The 21,195-nt window shown below is 41.3% G+C and overlaps 1 protein-coding gene across 1 annotated transcript in view; it reads right to left on the bottom strand.

Moving 5' to 3' along the window:
* MTCL1 (microtubule crosslinking factor 1) overlaps nt 1-21,195 on the bottom strand; it is a 124,070-nt gene that overhangs the window by 46,840 nt on the left and 56,035 nt on the right. Inside the window, exons 5-8 of the mRNA XM_015406597.1 lie at nt 17,517-17,608; nt 14,846-14,905; nt 6,556-7,881; nt 5,450-5,605 (exon numbers count right to left, since the gene is read on the bottom strand). Of these exons, the coding sequence (XP_015262083.1) occupies nt 5,450-5,605; nt 6,556-7,881; nt 14,846-14,905; nt 17,517-17,608 (1,634 nt within the window). The remainder of the gene's footprint in view (nt 1-5,449; nt 5,606-6,555; nt 7,882-14,845; nt 14,906-17,516; nt 17,609-21,195) is intronic.

The following is a 21,195-nucleotide window of genomic DNA, read 5'->3' on the forward strand; positions in this document are numbered from 1 at the left end:
GAGAGAGAGAGAGAGAGAGAGAGAGAGAGAGAGAGAGAGGCAGAGAGAGAGAGAGAGAGACAGAGAGAGAGAGAGAGAGAGAGAGAGAGAGATCTGTCTCACAATGGCAGAGCATTGCTCCAGCCATGAGTAATGAGCTCAATATGCATCTAGTAGGCGTCTGTCACCTCCCTTCCATCAAAGCTGCTAAGTGTCTGGTTTTGCTGAAAAAAAACAAAGCTTTCTACTCAAGGTATTTTTTAAAAACAAGTTTCTTAACTGAGAGTTTATCTAAATACATTCTAATAGCACTTTACACTAATAACTGCTAATATAGCTAAAACAATGGTAGCAATTTACAGTTAAGAATGAGGAGGGTTTCAAACAAAAGACAGTAAACGTTGTCTTTAATCTAACAATTAGGTCTACCACAACACTTAGTGTAAAAATAATGTATGAAAGGGATATACAGTCAGATATGATGACAGGGATGATTTCTAGTCAGAAGAGAGTTGCACTGACAGGTCTATTTTTTCCTGAGTGTTGTTTACATCAGTCACATCTCCTGCTTCCAGAGGGCTCTGATTTGACTTTGCATAAACTATGGCTCCTGTTTCCTTATTATTCAGCACTGTGTTGCTGCTATACCTGCTAGGCAAAGGAGGAAGCATTTTGCTTGCACATGCTGGCCTACAGACAGACAGACAGACCTCCCCTCCCCCATCAGCACTGCCACTAGGGTCCAGCCACTACCATGCTGATTCTTATTCTGGGAGTCTTATTCAGGCCTATACTTAGAAAGCTTTTAAATGTCCCTCTCCCACACCATTTTCTCAGCCTGAAAAAGCTCTGGGAAATTGGTATTTTCTAGGATTCCCTGGGTTTGTTTCAAATCAGGAAAATTGTATGGGGTGGAAACCTATTAAACCACACACTTCCAATCAGAATTGGCCCTTCACATGTCTGAAAACTGCATTTTTTAAAAAAGCACTTCATCTGGTTTGGCCCTTCAGTATTGCATCCACCTGGCAGCCTGACAAATCCTGCACACTACACTGGGAAGGAAGAAGGCAGATCAATCAAAGCTTCTGGATTTAATATTTTAAACCAACATTTTAAATAAACAAAAGAAAGAAATTTACCAGTATTTTAATTCCTTCTTTCCCAGACTTCTATTAAGTTTTCATAAAGAGTAAAACTACATTTAAACTAGGATGATAAGGTTAAAAATCCCCAATCTCATTTGTCCCCCTTCCCCTGTATATAATTTTATTTAAAAACAAACAAACAGGACTTCATTATTATGGCTCTCCTGTGACAAGATCTGTGATTACAAAGTCCTTAAAATAAATAAATAAAAGCATCTATAAGGGGAGGGGCCAGTTGGATTGGGGACATTTTACCCTTCCTACCCTTTTATGCAAATTTAATCTCCCCCCCACCCCTGCTACTATTTGTGAGGCAAAGAGCGGCTCTGAGAAGGTCACTTTAAATGGGGAAACTATGATTCTAATGTGGTATAAGCTACTACAGTTTTCAATTAACAAGAGAACTTCTGTCTCAGATGCAGCCTGACCTGCACAGCACCTGTTTCGAAAGGGTTTAGTCACCTGACTTTATCATCTCATGCTAAGATGTGAACATCACACCCCAATACACCTGAACTGTACATAATAGATATTTTATATGATTTAACTACTTGAATTATGATATGGTATAGAGTAAATTCCACAAAAATTGCAACATGCTTCAAGACACAGGATAAATATAAAAAGAGGAATTTAAAATTTGGCAGATGTCGTAAATAGGAACATACATGTAAACATAAATGTGCATCAATATCTGACTACTATGTACTGTAGATGCTATAAAGCACCTCTCACATGTTTTTATGTGATGCAGTTTAAAAACACATACAATTTGGCTTAAATATAACTAATCAATTTACTACTGAATTTCCCCAAAAGAGCAGTCATTCAGGTATTGCTAACAAGACTAAAATTGGAGTAGCTCTAAGATATTATTGTGACATACTATTATAAGCAATGTTGTGTTTTAACAGTTGGTCTTCATGCAAGCCTCTTTCTCTTTGCAACCTGTAGCATGCATACATTTGCTCACTATGGATTATCTTCTCTATCATCTGATTTGCAAATTATGATGAACTGGGCTACCTCCTATAGCCCAATTTAACTAATGGAAGGAAGTAGGATTAATAAATGTGGAATAAATAAGACCTGTGGGTCTCTTTTCACAATCCCAAATGCAGATTAGAAATACTGGTTCATCATTCGGAAGGATTACTTAATGCGGATTAGTTAAACTTTTTAATCTTATAGCCACTCATTTATTTACATAATCAGTGTGGTTTATGACAGCTTTTCACAGTTTTATATTAATATAAACAAATTAATGTAGAGCTTTTTTCACCCAGACTAAAATAGTAGTGAAAATCCAGTGCTTTATACCATTCTGTCTGATTAAATAATAAGGGGTATAACTGAAAATGTCATTAAAGTGGAACTATTTTAGTTTTCACTGCTCTCATCATTCCTAAACTCTACTGATTGCCCAACCCATGTTTAAACAAAATGTAAAATTAATACAGTTTTAAGATAAATTATACGCAAATAAATTATACTTCCTCAAGTTTAATGGTAATAATATATCAAATAAATACTCCTCCAGGGATGGTTTCTGGCAGGCCATTAGCATCGAGTCAGTAGTTAGCATAAGAACATAAGAACATAAGAGACGCCAATGTTGGATCAGGCCAAAGGCCCATCCAGTCCAACACTCTGTGTCACACAGTGGCCAGAAATACCAGTGCCATCAGGAGGTCCAGCAGTGGGGCCAGGACATTAGAAGCCCTCCCACTGTTGACCCCCCCCAAGCACCAAGAAGACAGAGCATCACTTGCCCCAGAGCCCCTAGCTATACCTTGTGGCTAATAGCCACTGATGGACCTCTGCTCCATATGCTTATCTAATTCCCATTTGAAGCCGTCCATGCTTGTAGCACCCACCACTTCCTGTGGCAGTGAATTCCATGTGTTAATCACTCTTTGGGTGAAGAAGTACTTCCTTTTATCCGTTCTAACCCGACCGCTCTGCAGTTTCATGGAGTGCCCATAACCTCAGTATATTCCCAACTCTGCTTATTCATGCTAACAGCAAAGTTTGCTTACCATCTTTTAAGTGATCCCAGTCTCTTTCAACTTGTGCCTGACTGCCCAGCAACAAAAGTTAACCCAGGACAACAGCTAGTCAGGACTCTGGCATTTTTGACCCAGAGCCTAAGTTTAGCAAAAAAAACAACAACCCCAACTTCATAATGCATTTCACAGATGTAAACAACTGGTGTGGTGTACTGGCTTAGATCATCAGATAGGAATCAGAAGACCTGAATTAAAATCCCCATTGAGTCAAGAAGTTCATTGAGTGGCCTGACTCCACTATCTCTCAATGCCGCATGTACGTTTATTCAATCAAATGTATATTCATCACCCATTTTGCAAAAAGAATCTGTTTTTAAAATATTGAAAAAAACACAAAGGGGGAGAGGGGAGGAGGGTCAGTGACAGCACCAGTTTCCAGTCCTTATTGCTGGAGAAAAGACTTATAATCTAAACACAGTATGGACAAGAATTCTTCCTACAGTCAACTCACCATTTAAATTATGTAGTTCTGAACACACAGTTAAAACATTCTAAACTACTCAGAACTGGTGATCCGACAGATATTCATAGATGGAACTACATGCTTTTTCTACTTCTGATAATTTGCAATAGTGTATGTTGAAACCAATTTTCCCTCTAATTCTTTCCCCCTACTGAGCAGAGCAGTTCACAGCCTGAGCAGAATATAACTGCTGTAATCTTAAAATGGGCGATGGGCAGTGCAAGACCCTGTGTGGCTCTGTACTGCTGCTGAGTGGGGCTTCCTGTGTTAATGAGTGGCTGTTCACACGCACAGCTTAGAGGGAACACTGAAACACACCATCACACTTTGTATGCTTGTTCAAAAGCATCAAAAAGGGCCGGTGTGATGGGGCTATGAAGTTTTCTCATCTTATTTAGGTGAGGGTAGGAGGAGACACAGCTATTCTTAATATGTGTTTCTTCCTCTTGGTCTTCCATAGCAAGAGCAATATGATACAGGAAAGAGCCTTGACTCATAATTGGCTACATCCCCCCCCCAGTATGTCACAAGAGCAAATATGGCTACTTAACATTGTGACACAGTCACGTTCGCAACATGTTCGTTGATTAGCTCGAAATCACATTGTGAGGAAGAAGCAGCCCTACTCTTAAATGGTCTTGATGTAGCTGTCCAAGGAGGTGTGAACAGAGGAACAGAAAAAGTTTTGGAGGATTTTTCAGGAAACAGTTGTGGCTCCTGCAAATCCACCTCTTGCACTGAAAATATTTCCCTAATAAATGTATGGACCATAATTAATTGCCTTCAAAATATGTATGGAGCCTCAATGGAAGCTTGGTATTTGTTCTTGTTTTCTATGAAAGAAGAAGAAGAAGAAGAAGAAGAAGAAGAAGAAGAAGAAGAAGAAGAAGAAGAAGAAGAAGAAGAAGAAGAAGAAGAAGAAGAAGAAGAGGAGGAGGAGGAGGAGGAGGAGGAGGAGATTGGATTTATACCCCGCCCTTCACTACCCAATGGTGTCTCAGAGCAGCTTACAAACTCCTTTCCCTTCCCCTCCCCACAACAGACACCCTGTGAGGTAGGTGGGGCTGAGAGAACTCTTGACAGAAACTGCTCTTTTTCAAGAACAGCTGTGCCAGAGTTATGGCTTGCCCAAGGTCATCCAGCCAGGTGCAAGTGGAGGAGTGGGGAATCAAATCCGGTTCTCCCAGATTAGAGTCTGTGCACTTAACCACTACACCAAACTGAAGAAATTGATGTATATGAGAAGGAGTTCCTATATATATCTAGAGTGTTTCTGATCAGGAAAAAAAGAAAAGGGAAGCTCTTCAATTTGTGAACTTTTGGATAATCTCCACAGAGTGAAAATCATTTAAATCTTTGCGTTAAGTATAAAAAACCCTGAAAACCTGAGTGCTATCAGGAACTATAAGGGACATGACAGTACTGCAGCATTGCAGATATTACTACCTGACAGAGCCCTGTGGTACAGAATTCAACTTTCAAGGTTACTACCCAGGTATGAAGGTAAACTGAGATGTTATAAAACAACACTGCACCACATTTCATACAAAGGGTTATAGCTATCTGCTGCCTTCCAGACAAATATACACCAAGGATGGTGACCAGGAGCAAATTAAGACTGTCCAGGTTTTGGGTTTTTAAAAAACATCTTAAGCGCACACTGTATGCTCTTTCAAACTGAGACTATGCTGTATTGCCTCAGTTACTCCCTCCCTCCACTTGGCTTAGCTTCTGTAACAAACACTGATTGCCCCTTGTCAAGCAGGGAGCTTTTAATAGACTGTGCTGACCTCTAGACTGAAACAACCCTTCTTTCCTGGCCTGTAGAGTTTAAAGTCTCCATCAGCTCTGACGTGTGGTTCGGCGGCGCCTCGTTGATGGTGAATCTCTCGCTCATCTCCATGGTCTTGGTTGTGCTGCCACTCCATCTGATCCCTCAGTTTGGACTGTTAGGTGCATGGGTAGGGTTTATAATATATATAAAAAAAAGGACAGGAGGGAATAAAAAAAACAAAAAATGGGTAAAAGTAGACGACTGAAATCTACAAGACAAAGAAAAGCGTGAACAGAAAAACCAACTTAAACGCAGTGGCATAAGAAAGTGAAGAGAACAGAACTAAAATGAGGATGAGCAAAATAATGGGCTGAAACATCTGAAAAGCAAAAAAGAGAAAGAGAGGGAAAAGAATGCAAACACTGGTTATGAGGCGCATGCAAATGAGGATGCATGAGTCAAACCAACAGCAAGCATACAAGTTATGGGGAATATGGGATATAAGGCTTTCTCATCCTTACTTGTGCTGTGCAGAAAAGCCAAATCATCCAGTGTGGCAGCTGTGGCAGTAGTGACATTGAGCCCAGGGGAAATGCGTTACGAAAGGCAGTCCTTCGCTGGCTACAGTGCTTCTTGCTCACCCCTCGATTATTTGAGAGAGCTGTAAGCAGGCTTTTCAAGAATATAACTTATTTTATTTTGGATTTTTATTTTTGGCAAGCTCTTTTGAGAAAACACTTCATTTTAGGAATGAATATAAGAGGGAAATGTCTCTTTAAACAATGGTCAGGAAATACAGCTACAATGGTCTTTGAAAATAGAATTTATTTTGGCATTTGCCTGTCGGTCACCATTTTAAGTTGAAATAACAACAAAACAGCCACAAGTAAAACATAGCATCAGCTGTAATAGTCCAGAAACAGCTTCAGTTACATTAGCCTTTTGCCATGAGGAACAGCCTCTGAACCAAAGTAGCAGAGAGTTTGGAGGCAGGGGGAGCAAAGCTTACAAAATGTTTTATAGTTTATACTTCAAAATCATAACAAAACAGCCATGAGTAAAATCGGTACCAGTGAGGCAAGAAAGAATAGCCTCCCACAAAGGACAGAGAAACCCACCTACCTGGAAGTCTGTGATTAGCTCCTTTGCCTGGTTACCGATGGGGGACTCTCGCGATATGGATGTCATTGTGGACAGAAAACTGGAAGACTCTGTAAGATGGGGAAGAGGGGAAAGATCTTCCATTTGTTCTTTCAGGCCTTCCCCAACATTGTCAACCTTCTCCAGGAAGGTTTGCAGTTCTTTCTGGAAAGTTTTCATCCTTGAATTGATGGTATCCAAAAGTTCTGGTTCATTTTTCATCTCTCCTCTTTTTTCATCTTTTTCAAAACCTTGCTCAGATGATTTACCGCTGGTTATGTGCACTTTTGCTTCATAAATTAAGCTATCGGTGTCAGTGATGAGACGATCCACAGCTCTTTCCAGACGTTCAGCCTCACGTCTGATGTTGATCAAAAATTCTGCATCCTCTTTTGACCTTGTTAGTTCACTAGAGCATGGATCACTAACTTCTGATGGTTTCCCACTCCCAAAACCGGATGTCTTTTCATACACATCTTCTGACTCACTCTCACCCCCAATAGGTCCCTCTCTCTTTGGCTGAGGTAGACGGCCCTCTTCATTGTCACCCTCTTTTTTCCCTGTGTCACTCTCAGCATCGCTGTCCCTTGGGCTTGAAGTCCGCAGTCCTAGGTGTGAGGCCAGATCATAGCGCTGCACATTGGACATCAAAACACGATTCTCATACTGGAGTTTCATCACTTTGCCACTCAGTTCATTGATTTGCATTCGGGCTGATTTCAGCTCTTCTTGTAAGGACCCACCGCACTTGGAAGCATCATCATCAAGCCAGCTAGACTCCTGTCCAGGCTCAAACTTGAATTTGTTTAGTTCATTTGTTAACTGCTTATTGTGATCTTCAATTTCAGAGATGGATCGCCTCAGCAGTTCTGCCTCTTCTTCTACAAACTGCAAATGACGGCGTAGCTCTGCAGCTGACTCCACAGAGTCACTGTATGGTGAGGTAGGAATGCTTGAAATATGGTCCTGGCTAAGACATGCTCTCTCGTACTGGCACCTCAAGTCCTCCATCTCAGCCTTAATACCTCTATTTTCTACCTCCAGTTCCACTAACTTTCTTCCCAGTATGTTAGCTTCCTCTTCCACCAGCTTTAGGCGAAGCTTCAGTTCAGCCTCTCTTGTGCTGGGTGGTCCTCCAGCCTCCCCTGTAGGGAGGGGGCTTTCCACATCTCCATAGATGGACTTGTACTTTTGGAGCTCTTGTTCCAGTTCATCTTTTTCCCTGCCTAGCTTGGCCATCTTCTTACGCATCAGTGCTGCTTCTTCTTTGGCAAACTGAAGCTGGCACTTCAAATCAGCACTGTCTTCCTGCCAATAAAAAAAGCCCAAAACAAAGACAAAAAAGGGGAAATTATATGAAAGAGAAAGACCAATGCACTAGCCGTAACTCTGTAGAATATGAAAATTGCATATTATTTACAGAATTGAATAAGTGTATGGCTAGTTTGGTGATAATAAAATCATTGTAATTCATAGACTCTTAGAAAAACAATAGGTGTTTCAAAGACTGCACAACTTTTGCATGAGGAAGACAAACTAATTTAGAATGCAAACTCTATATACATTCAGCTACTTTGGAGCTTTATAGACCTTTCCACACAATCTATTCTTGCCAGCCAAACAGGGGAAGAAGCAATTTTGTGTGCTTCTCCTATGATCTGCAGAGCCCTATGCAAGGCTTTGCAGTTTGTCATCAGTACTACAGGGTGCCAAACCATGTGGCTGTTTTGAAATTGGGAAACAGTACAAAAACGTAACAAACAAATCCACACACCATTATGTGATACCTTATGAAACCACTCAGGACTGAAAGCAATGCTATGATTTGGTAATGTTTGAAGGCTTCTTCTACTACTCACATAAAATAAAGAAAGGCTTTTCGATATCATTCATCATCTTGGAACTGGCTTTTCTGTTGGACTGAATGGTCTGTTTACTTGACTGTGACACTCCAGCTGTTTGTACTGTACATTTTTTTACTAGGTGATGGATTTTGTATAGTATTGTCTAATATATTGGCTAACTTTATTTGATTACCACATGTCTGAATGATTAGGATTGTGGTTTTTCAGCTTTCTGTCTTTAATGTATTTAGTGTACATGCATATTTTTTTAAAAAAAATCATTATCACTACTTGGAGATCTTTAAAAAGTTGAAGATTAAAATTTAATGTTTTTCTATTAACTCGAAAATGACTTTAACAATGTAATGGATTGTTCAAATAGTCAGAGATACTAGATTTAAAGTAAAGGTAAAGGTTCCCTTGCTCGAAAGCCAGTTGAATCCGACTCTAGGGTTGCGGTGCTCATCTCAGTTTCAAAGCCGAAGAGCCAGCGCTGTCCAAAGACATTTCCGTGGTCATGTGGCCGGCATGACTAAACACCAAGGTGCACGGAATGCTGCTACCTTCCCACTGAAGTGGTACCTATTTATCTACTTGCAATTTCTTGCTTTCAAACTGCTAGGTTGGCAGGAGCTGGAACTAGAGATGGGAGCTCACTCCGTCATGCGGCACACTCGGGTCTCGAACTGCTGAACTACCGACCTTCCACAGCCTGCAGTTCAGCGTCTTAACCACTCGAGCCACCACAGCTCCTAGATTTAAAACCCAAGAAAACATTGATAGAAAAAAAATGTGATATTCTGGGATAATCATCCTCTCACAGCTTCAAACAATTATGGCAGTTTGTGCATGAACAAACTAGTCAAATGCTCCATTAGCCACAAACAGTTGCCATATACCTATGAATAAAAGCAGCCTTTGTAGGCAAAACACTTAAAGGCTTCCACCCTAAGGCTTGGATCCTAAGCTGCTGATCCATCGGTATAACAGCATTTCTGTTTGCAGAAGAGTGTCAGAAGACTCTTGCTGACTGCTTCCTCATGCTGCAGACCCTTTGCCCCTGGATACAGTATGGGAAAAGCCAAGGGCAGTGGCAAGCAGGGCTGTTTTTCTGGAGGAACATGCTGGAATGGCATTCTGGAACCTCTTCGACAGAATTCTTTTAAAAATGTCTAAAAGTTCATGAGTTTTCAGTATACAGATTGAAAGCTTCATTTCCCTCTTGTGAGTTCCGGCACCTCTTTTTCACAAGAAAAAAAAAAGCCCTGGTGGCAAGTATGTAATTTATAAACTATTAACAAATAACTTACAAATTAGCCTGAAATCACTGCATTAACTTAGCCCTGCAGGAATAGGAAGCTTCAATTTTTCCTGTAAATGCACAATAATCCAAGAAATAAACAAAAAATGCTTGTGGCTAAAAGATATTCCAATTACTTCCATATTAGTGTTTGGCTTCAGCTTGGGTTTACAGTTACAGTGTTGTCCCCACCCCAGAACCTCCATATGACTTTGATTTCCGGTTGTCCTCAAATCATTCACTTTCATGGTTCCTTCTCAAACTACTGTTGGTACAATCTTGCCAGAAAGGTTGTACTCAAAGTGGGCTTGGCTTACTTTGTGGATGGAAAGGTACAAATTTCTACACTTCCCTGCCCACATCAGTGATACCCCACACACACACCTTATGCCACTGATGGGTTTTTTTTGCCAGCTTTCTTTAAAAAATGGTAATAACAATATTGCTGTACTGTTATTACATTATTCCACTTTTAAAAAAAGGCAAAAAGCCTGCATGGGCAGAGAGAGAGTGGCACATACAAGGGAAATGTGCTTGGGTGATGGTCCATTAGCACTGGGAATGCCTCTGTATTCACAACAGCAATGAGTGCACATCAGGGAATTTCCTCTGGAAGCAGTGTTAGATTCTGTATCTGTACATAAAGAATGCTCTTTAATACCCTGAATGAACAACTTCTCAAAGAATTTGGTGTCCTAATAAGTACAAATAGACTATGAGAGATGTAACTGGAGGGTGTATTTGTGAGAAACGTATGGTAACATCTGTTAACAGAAGCAAACACATGTTTGGGAACAGGCCTCTTGGTTTAATTAGAGCAGTTAGTGCTGGCATTTGACAGCTAGGCTTAAAATTGATAGGTTTTTTATTTACTATGTTTTCATATATTTTTTAATTTTCTTTTTGTTTTTAAGTTTAGCCATCAAGGCTATAAGGGATATACAAATAAACTTTATATTCATTACCAAATTGCATGCCTATTAAACATACATAGAACATGGTATGGTATGTTATGGTAGCAGGATAGGACTATTAATGGTAAGCTGCATGAATACAGGTTTATTAAACTATATATACAAATGGAGATTCCATGCATTAGCTACACTGCAGAGACAGTAGTACCTTCTGAAAAATTGCATTGGAGTCCCCGTCTTGGATGATATATTGTTGTGAGCACCGATTTTAAATGTAAAATGTAATTTGATTGTTTTATCTGGTTTTAGTGTTATGTATGGCAATTGCCTCCTGTTAGACACCCTGAGCCCATGTGGAAGGGTGGGATATGTCTAATAAATAAATAAATAAATAAAGTCAGATTATTTGCTAATAGTTAATTCCATAATGTGAGATACAGGTACTACAATGACAGATTAGCTCCACTGACCCTTTTATAGGGCCACTGAACACATGGCTTATCAGATGTGGAACTCCCATTGACTGAGGAATCCAGGTTTATAACCTATTGTGTCTTCTCTACAATTCTATCTTCTTATTTATTTTGGCCCTGCCTGTACAGCAATAACAACCTGTTTTAAAGAAATCTTCCTTGAAATTCAGAGCTGACAGCTGTTCATTTAAACTAAAATGAACTTGATCTCACTAGAATTTTGAAGCCATTTTTCCTGATTGTAGACTGTTTACTCATTGTAGACAGAGATTCCAGGTAGTTGTGTTGGTCTGAATAAAATCCAGAAACAAAAGCTTTGTAATACTTTTCAACAGGACCAACCAAATATCACAACATAGTGTTCAGGTTTTCAAGTTCTCCAAAACACTTTATCAGACTGGAAGTTCAGTGCTATAAATATAGTACTATTCAGTACTACATGGTACTATACAGTAATATTTATTATTCTACTATATATTCTATTCTTTATCCAAAGTTCTTCCATCAGCTCCAAGATGGTTTAGCAAGAATATGGAGTCTTTGAATGCTGAAAGCAATTATTAAGGAAAAAATATGTATACCAGGTGATAAGGAGTTTCTATATATTAAACACAGAAGTGATGAAAAAAAATATGTATACCAGGTGATAAGGAGCTTCTAGTCTATATTAAACACAGAAGTGATGGATAACATCAATAACAAAAAGAAGGATATGAACAAATCAGGGCTGCAGTGCAGACGCTATGATGAGACTGGATCATACATTCCAAACCATATATCTTTGACCAGTAGGAAGATACAAAGAGAAAGTGATGAGAACAGTGCCAACTTTAGCAGATTCACAACCTTCTAAGCCCCAATGGCTGCAATCGACTGTCCATTGCAAGCACAACTCTGCTTTAGGTTTGCACTGTAAATCTTCCACTGTCACTTCCCCATTGGTCTGAGCAGAATGTGGCTATGCACTTACTACGTTGCAAGCCTAATGAGATGGCAGCGTAGCTGGTATCCCAGAAATTGGGCCGGTGCCAACATTCCTACCTTGCGTTGAAGGAACAGTTTTCTTTGTGTCCTGACTGCTCCCTGGCATTTTCCAAGAAGCTCCATTCTGCAGCTCTGCTGAACAGAAACTATTTTTTTCAATAAAACTAAATGGGGAGAAGGTATATTGAACACTCTCTTTCATTTCATGTCACTGAAACCCACAAATCTGAACAAGCACTTTTGATATTTACAGGTACATGTGAACGAAATAGCAGGTTTTGAATCTGCTTTTGACTTGTCAACCTGTCTGGCTGGGACTGGGTTGTTAAGGGGGTTTCAAAATAATGTGTGAAAGTTTCACGCTTAGGATTGCACTGGGAAAATATCATCCAGCTATAACCTACAGTGACCAAGCGGGACAATCACAACATTCTTTATTGTTCACCAGGCTGGTGCATTTAGTATCATAGACAGAGACAAGTGATTCAAAGTCGGAAGATGAGACTAACAGCGTATTCCTGACAAAGATGAAATTCCAAAAATGAGCCTTCTTATTCAAAGAACTTGGTAACTGCTGTTAGAAAAAGCATCAAGCCACAGAAATGCTATGTTTGTGCCTAATAGCTCAGAACAGGATAAAAGATGGGAAGAACAAGATAAAAGATGTTTTTAAAAATTTCCCGTTCAACTCATTCCCATATTTGTTAATGCTGCTTCATGGCCATATTCATCCACTGGGCCAAAGGAAAATTTTAAGTATAGTCTGATGGTCTGGGAAGATATGACTGAAGAAACTCCCAGATTTTAACCCTGCCAATGACATATGGAGTGAAAACAGATGTACATTTCCTCAGGAGTAGGTGTGTCATTTTCTGCTGCAGGAAGCAAACAACTTCTCTGTGCTGTTATGCCTCTATTGGCAAACATACTTTGCTTAGACTACAACAGGGATTTCCACCCTTCCCCATTCCATGTCTATCTCATGGTTTAGGCACGCTTTTCAGCCCCTTTTTGTGAAAAAGTACTGTGCATGTTTATTCTGGGCCTTTATTTAAGTTTTTTTCCCAAAATCCTGAAAACACTACTCTGGGCATGTGGGGGGGGGGAAATGAGGGGAGGAAGTGTTTTCATCATTGCCACACAAGCCAGTCACTCTGCGTAGCCAAATAGGGAGGTGAGAAGCCCTCCTGGGGCCTGATCTGGCCCTCGGGCTGCATGTTTGACACCCCTGGTGTCACCCAAAGAGTAGATACAAGCAAGCTGTTTTCAAATGAATCTAGACAACTAATATAATGTATCTTTGACAGAGTCTAGCCTTCCTCAGTACTCCAGAAAACCTAGGTTGTGACCATTACTAGGAATACTTTTTGTTAAATGGATATGTTTAATCAAAACCCTAATTAATTTGCATTAGTATAAATAACTAACATGTGGGACTAGCTGATCCCTGCACCTGACCTCCACACATGCAGGGTCTGCACAGAGTTTCTATGCACAGGCTCTGTATATGTGATTGGGAGTATACGGACAGACTCCATGCACATGATATGCTTGAACACATACAAATCTGGAGTACATGAATGAATGCATGACAGACCTATTTACTATTAGATTAGGACCTAACACATAATCTCAAGGTTCATTTACCATAATATGTTGTGTCATGTAATGCTTTTTAAGTCCTTTCAGTGGCTGCAGTGGATATAAAGCATGATGACATACTCTGACACAGGTTGCAGATTAGCAGAAGTTCATTACATTAGTACTTTAGTCTGCACTGACTTCCTGTAACACTCCATGTTCAAGTAAAAACACTTTTCCCTATGAAGCCTCATATGTCAGACTTAGATTCTTTGTATCTTCATACCCTTTCTTATGGGTTCTCATCAGCTTTCTCATCCCGTATATGAGGTTGTCAATGAAAGTAGTATCAGTTTTCAATGTACTGCATATGCAATCATTTTGCCATAGGTTTTCAATAAACATATTGTTACTTTTTTGGCACTACATCATGAGGGCTACACTTATGAAATGTATGAAAATGTGCCTAGTGCATACAGCTTTGTCTGTGGAAGACAGGGTTTCTTTTAGTACTGTACTTAAGTTAAATAATGCTTTTTCAACAAAGTTGCAGTGACTCCTTCTCACTGAGTGGAAATCCGATCAACATGCCCAATCTATTGAACACCAAATGGTATGAAAGCTGGAAAAAACTTCAGCTACTATAGTTAGCTCTGAAAAGGAGAGAAATCCAAACCGATATCTTTCCTAGGGAGAATCATGCTTCAGGAATTCAATAAGATCTGCATCCAAGTGGGGCAGGCAGATTACTTCACTTTTCTATTTTAATCAGGTTAAAAGAAACTGATATCTAGAGATCACATGCTGTTCACCTTGCATGAAAAACAAAGCTTTTGTATCTGAGAGAATAATATGCTATGTGTTGCTTTAGTGTGCGAAATGCATTTTGTGCCAAGATGCTCATTAGCACAAGAAACCTGTTCACCCAGGATAAATTTAGTCAATGTCCCTGAGCAATGTCTGCTCCAAATACTTTCTGAGACAAGGTAATTTTATTTTCTATATGAAGAAACCTCTAATTTTGTTTGATATGACACCCCACACAAAGCATTTAAAACATTTAGATCATTGCTGTATTTCAGAAAAAATCCCCACTCCCCAGAAAACAAGAACATTTATTTACCTACTAAACATAAAAATGAGAATGAAATACACGTGTGTGCTTGGAAAAAATACCTGAGCAAATGCCTTCTTTTCTTTGTGAATATCCCTGCTGCCTCTTCTCTTCAAAAAACTCTGAAATAAATACCATTGAAAGCCAATTAATGACCAAGTTGCATAAAAAAAGCAAAGAATTACAGAGAGATCACTGAAATAATCTAATGGATGGTATGACAATCAGGCATTTTCAAAAAGTATTAAGGCTTGAATCCTAAGTGTCCTTTCCACTTGCTCCAGGCACTTCCACTCATGGAAGCAGGAGAGGATGATTTCCACCAATTCCCCCTCTCACTGCAGCCGTCCCAGTACAATCTCCATGCTATTCCTAGGGGTCCACTGGCCCACAGGAGCACACCTCTGGGGGAACAGCAGACTGCAGTATCACAAGGGGGGGGGGGAGGAGACAGGAATGCCACCTTTAATGCTGCCTGAACAGAAATTATGTATGTTGGCTGTACTCTGCCAAAAATGTGCAAAGCAGCTTAAAATGAAAACCAGCTTACTAATAATATCTGTAAAACTAATACACAATAAAATCAGAAAGCAGCAGGGAAAAAGTAACAAAAGTGAGATGCAATAAACACAACCAGCATAAGTTAAAATAATAAACATCACTAAAATTAGCAAAACAACTGTTTGCCCTGGGCAAATAAAACATTTAAACTTAAAACTATCTAGAACCAAGCGAATTGGGAGGGGGGGGCGCATTCCACAGCTGAGGTGCTTCTATAGAAAATGTCCTACTACTGCTTCCTACCCAGAGTAATTCAGATGACAGAGCACAAAGAATTCTTTGACTAAGTTCTGAACTAGTAGGCAGAGGTGGTTGCCACACAATGACAGGTTTGTGTGGTTTCCCTGTTGCTGGTGCAGGTTCTGATAGCTCAGCAACAATGGGGTTTCTGCAGGGAAGGTTTCCCTGCCCCAATCCCCCATAGTGGCCACCCTGGGCCACAGTGGCTTTCGCATTTTTTTTTTACAAAAATTGGCACTAGAATACTGTTGTACTGATATAACATTATAACAATATGTGGAGATATGATTTCTTCTATATATCACCACAAGGAAAGAGGATAAAGACTTACTTTTTCCCCCAGAGCACCTAACACATAGTTTGGTATAATGTTATCTAGTCTAGATAGATATAAAAGGCTAGTCATGTTCCTGATGACTCACCTTCTATGTCATTGGGCCAGCCTTTCAAGGTCATTTGCATACTCAGGCTGATTGGGCCTCGCTCCATTCCACATGTCATCCTCTCCCCTCTCACAGCCAGTCGGAAGAAAGAGGCCGTTTGCATATGCGGCCTGAATGGCCCTCGCCTCCAGCATTCAAAACAGTTTGCTGTTGTTGCTGGGAGTCATTGAATGTGTCCTGAGGTAAAATACATCTCCCAATCTTCCCCTAAACGTTCACTGGGGTTGCCAATCTCCCTGTGGGGCTTGGAGAGCTCATGGAAATCACTGTGTTCCCCAGCCACAGCACATCATTTCCCCTGCAGAAAATTTCCCAGCTATTACAACTGATCTCCAGATGACCATGATCAGTTCTCCTGGAGACAATGGCTGCTTTGGGCAGTGGACTCTATGGCATTATATGCGCTGAGGTCCCTCCCCACACCAAACCCTGACGTCCTCAGGTTCTACTCCTCAAATCTACAGGTATTTCTCAACCCAAAGTTGGCAACCGTGTAACTGGCTATGGGACCATTTTCAAGACTCAGGGCTATCAGAAAGTGGGGGGAATGGCCACTGGGCCCCATAGGGTATTGATCCATGGGTATCTGGGGCTCGGGGGGCTATTTTTTAAAGTAGAGACACCAAATTTTCAGCATAGCTACTGGTGCATCTCTTCAATCCCCCCCCCCAAGTTTCAAAAAGACTGGACAAGGGGGTCCAATTTTATGAGCCCCAAAAGAAAGTGCCCCCATCCTCCATTGTGTGCTGACTTGGCTGGGAGCCACTGACACGATAGGCTAGAAGCTGAAAACACGAGCCAGAATCAAGGTCAGTGAGAAAGCCAAAGGTCCGATAGCCATGAAGTCATTTCAAGAATGCAGGTTTCCAAAGGCAAGGAGCAACTGCTGCACACTCAGAAGCATGTCTGATTTTGCAGAGTTGTTGCCGCACTGGAGCAGGTGCACCAAGGGGTTTTAAACAGATCCTTCCTCCCTTTGGAGTTGAGTCTGCAGAGGCTTACAACTCCTCTTGCTGACGTTGCTGGAGCTGGAGCCTGGCACTTCGTCTTCGTTCCTGCAAAGTCAGCCTCTACCATACCCTACGTCTGGGGCACTCAGGGGAACTAGGCAGGGAGTCTGGCCTTGGGGTGTCTGCAGCTGGAGTTGCTGACCCAGGCTCAGGAATGGTCTCTTCTTTTGGCTGCACCTCTTGTGCAGCTGCTGAGGACTCTTCCTCCTCAGGTACTGCTGAGGGTTCTTCCTCTGGGCTGTCTCTAGAGGAAGCTGAGTTGTTCCCTGCCTCCTCCTCAGTCAACCTCAGCCGGACCCGGACCCATGGCACATTGTTTCCAATGGAGGGAAGGCATTTAACAGGAACACAACAGGCCCGTAGCCAGGAATTTCTAACTCGGGGGGCATTTTAATTTCTTGGAGGACACCGGGGCACTGGCTAATTCAATTAAAAGTAATTTAATTACTGGCTTCTCAGCCCTGTTACGACCAGCTCACCTGAAATTCGCTTTGGAGTTTAATCGTGCTTCTTCCATCTCCCAAAACCTCCTGATAAGTCCTCATTGGCTTGTCGGCCTCACCTGGCAACCCTAATGGGTGGGACAAGGAAAATCTGAACTTTCCCACCCACATGGCAGCCATCCAGGCTTTGCTGAAATCCTTCATCAAACTTTGGAGCAAAAGCCAGGGATTGGACAAAAGCCAGGGAAACCCCAGAAGCTGCACAAATGCACCACAATGCTATGGAGCGCCAGGAAGAAAAAAACACTTCCCATCAGTGACATCAAACATGGGACAAATAGCCCATGCAGAAACATCCCTTGAAAGGTAAGAACCATGGAAGCTTGGTCATATCTGCACTGGGATTGTGGTTTGCTTGAAAACTGTGAGCAGCACCAAACAACTGAAAAATTGTAGGATTCTGAATATTTGAAAAAGAATAAAAAATGCTCTAAGCTTTCCCTATTCCTCACCATCTCTGTATTTTAAAAAATCAATAAAATAGCGTCCTTAAATCCTACGATGTGGCTTGATTTTATTCTTTATTGAGTTATGCTCATTTTGCCTGGCTGACTCCATGTTAGTCTGGATTGCAGGCACTGGCCCATGGTTGTTCCCATCTGCCACCTGTTTGTCCAACAGAACAATAAAAAACCACCAAATTTATAAAAGAGAATGCACCATCTTAGCTCAACCGGAAGCCCCTTTCTCATCTCAATCTTGATGGGTTAGGGAAACCTTCTTTATCCCTTTTGAGAGCCAGAGTGGTATACTGGTTAGACCAGGATCTGGGAGACCTGGATTCAAAACATAACTCTGCCATGGCAGCGTGCAGGGTGACCTTGGGTCAGTTGTGTACTCTAGCCTAATCTACCTCACAGTGTTGTTGTGAGGATAAAATGAAGGAGAGGAGAATAACATAAACAGATTCAGGTCCCCACTAAAGAGAAAGGCAAATAAAAAAATACATCTTGCCACAGCACTCTTTTTTACTTTAGATTTTATTATTTGACTACGTGCTGCAGAGAGTGGCCCTCTTCAGGCATTCACCCATGCTTTCAATCAATGTATATGGAAGGAAGTGGGATTGTGTCTACATCTCTGGCTAATTCCTCCACATGTAGACTTATATACACATAGGCACCTCCATACAACTAAGACTCTGCTTTTTACGGTATTCCCTATCATGCAATGGTGCATGTGCACAAATGGACTTGCTGCTGATGTTCAGCTGAACATGCAGGTGTTGGGGACAGGGCTACTGGGTGCAAGTCTCCTGCCCTCTATTATGCATGTGATCAGTGAATGCTTGGATGGACATCTGAGAAGAACATAAGAAGAGCCCTGCTGGATCAGACCAGTGGTCCATCTAGTCCAGCATTTTGTCTCGCACAGTAGCCAACCAGTTCCTCTGGACAGCCAACAAGAAGACACAGAGGCTGAGGCCTTCCCCTGATGTTGCCTCCTGGCTCTGGGATTCAGAGACTTAGTGCTCTGAATCCCAATGTTATTTTAATATCAGAAAGTATGAGTCCTTGCTCAACTAACACAGAGATTAAAATCTGTAATATTTAGAATGAAAAGCCTACAGGGTCACCATATGTCAGTCGTGACTTGACAGCACTTTCCACCACCAATATTTACAAAATATACCATTTTGAGTTTCAGACAAATCTAAACTCCGTAAACTATGATAAAGAGTGCCCTCTTAAACATTCTATATTGCATCAATCTATAGTTAACAGCACACTGCAGAAGTCATTTCACTGTAAACCCTGCAAAGCCTAAGTCTGAACATTTTTCTTAACCAAGGTGGCAACTTCCCATCTGAACTAGTCTTTTTATAGCAATCTCTATAGCCTACACTAGCCTGAGCTCACTAGAACTTGGAAGCTAAGCAGGGTTAGACATGGTCAGTACTTCGATGGGAGACCACCAAGGAAGACCAGGGTTGTTATGCAGAGGAGGACAATGGCAAACCACTAAATCCCACGAGGGTTTGCCATGAGTTGGTTATGACTCGACGGCACTCAGTTATTATTGCCTTGACCTGGATAGCCCAGGATAGCCTGATCCCATCATATCTTGGAGCTAAGCAGGGCTGGCCCTGGCTGGTACTTAGATAGGAGACCACTAAAGAAGTCCAGGGTTTCTATGCAGAAGCGGGCAATGCAAAACCACCTCTGGATATCTCCTGAAAACCCTATGGGGTCGCCATGAGTTGCCTGTGACCTGCTAGCATTTCCCACCATCACCAGTCTTTGATAGCCTGGCAGGGGGGCTGGCTTTTAACATTTGTCATTTCACATAATTTTCTATGGATAGGATCCGATATTTCCATTCTGCTAGTTGTGGAGGAACAGATGGTGAAAACAGCCTTGTGCCAGTGGGACAGCAAAACTCAACTTGCTTCAGTGGAAGGCTCCTCCTATAGAGGAATGAAAACATTGGCTCCAACCCCACGTAGTTGCTTGTAGCCCACACAGCAGTGTGCTGGGATGCCACTGTAAAATAGTGCCCTAGGAAGGGTCAGTATACACACTGCAGGCACTGCAACATTCTGCCTATGGCACTTAATATTATTAGCACTTAAGCATCATAGATTCATGCTGAGATGCTTTGCCTATACAGAGTTCTATAGCTCTGGTAAGTGTTAGGAATTGATAAATCAGTATTTTTGAATGATGGGTTACATACACTGCTATTTCTTTCTGTTTGCTTGAATGACAGTAGCTTCAGTTAAAAAAGAATCCATCCACTTCAGGAATATTTTTCCATTTAAGTGGGTTTTTAGTTTTTATTTAAATTTTGATTTTTGCATTGATACAAAAACAGGATGAACCGAGAACTCTGTGATGAGCTAAGGAAAGAAAATGAAATGTTCAAGAAACGGAGGGATGAACATACCTCTAAAGCAGGGGTGTAAAAAAAATGGCCCACAGGCCACATCCAACCCACGCTGGGCTGCAATCCGGCCTGAGAGCAACTGACTCTTTGCTGCTTACTGGTTCCTGTCTGTAACATCACAGCTCTTTTTCCCCAGTCACAAAAACAGGATGAACCGAGAACTCTGTAGTGAGCTAAGGAAAGAAAAGGAAATGTTCAAGAAATGGAGGGATAAACATACCTCTAAAGCAGGAGCGTAAAAAAAAAAATGGCCCACAGGCCACATCCAACCCACGCTGGGCTGCAATCCGGCCTGAGAGCAACTGACTCTTTGCTGCTTACTGGTTCCTGTCTGTAACATCACAGCTCTTTTTCCCCAGTCTCTCCTATTTCCTGCTTCAAGAGCAGAGAAAGAATGCCTTCCCTCCATTGCTTGAGGGCTCACCCCAAATTTACACCATTGTCACTGATATCATCAGTGGGTGCAATTTCAGCTGCAGGATAGGATAGGCCACAGCTACTCAATCAGCCCAGCCTGGCCCCAGCACAAAGGGCCCAAGCCCCAATGGCTGAAAGAGGTGCCGGTATGCTGTACCGGCACATACTGACACAAAAAAGTCCTGCGTATGTGTATGGTTAGGGTTACAGTTTATAAAATGCATATATATTGATGTGGTTGATATGAATTATATATACACACTCACAGACATTTATATATTAGAGAGAGAGAGAGAGAGAGAGAGAGAGAGAGAGAGAGAGAGAGAGAGAGAGAGCGAAAGACATACACACA

The sequence above is a fragment of the Gekko japonicus genome, unplaced genomic scaffold, assembly GCF_001447785.1.
Source record: "Gekko japonicus isolate JY-2015 unplaced genomic scaffold, Gekko_japonicus_V1.1 scaffold138, whole genome shotgun sequence".
Taxonomy (NCBI): Eukaryota; Metazoa; Chordata; class Lepidosauria; order Squamata; family Gekkonidae; genus Gekko; species Gekko japonicus.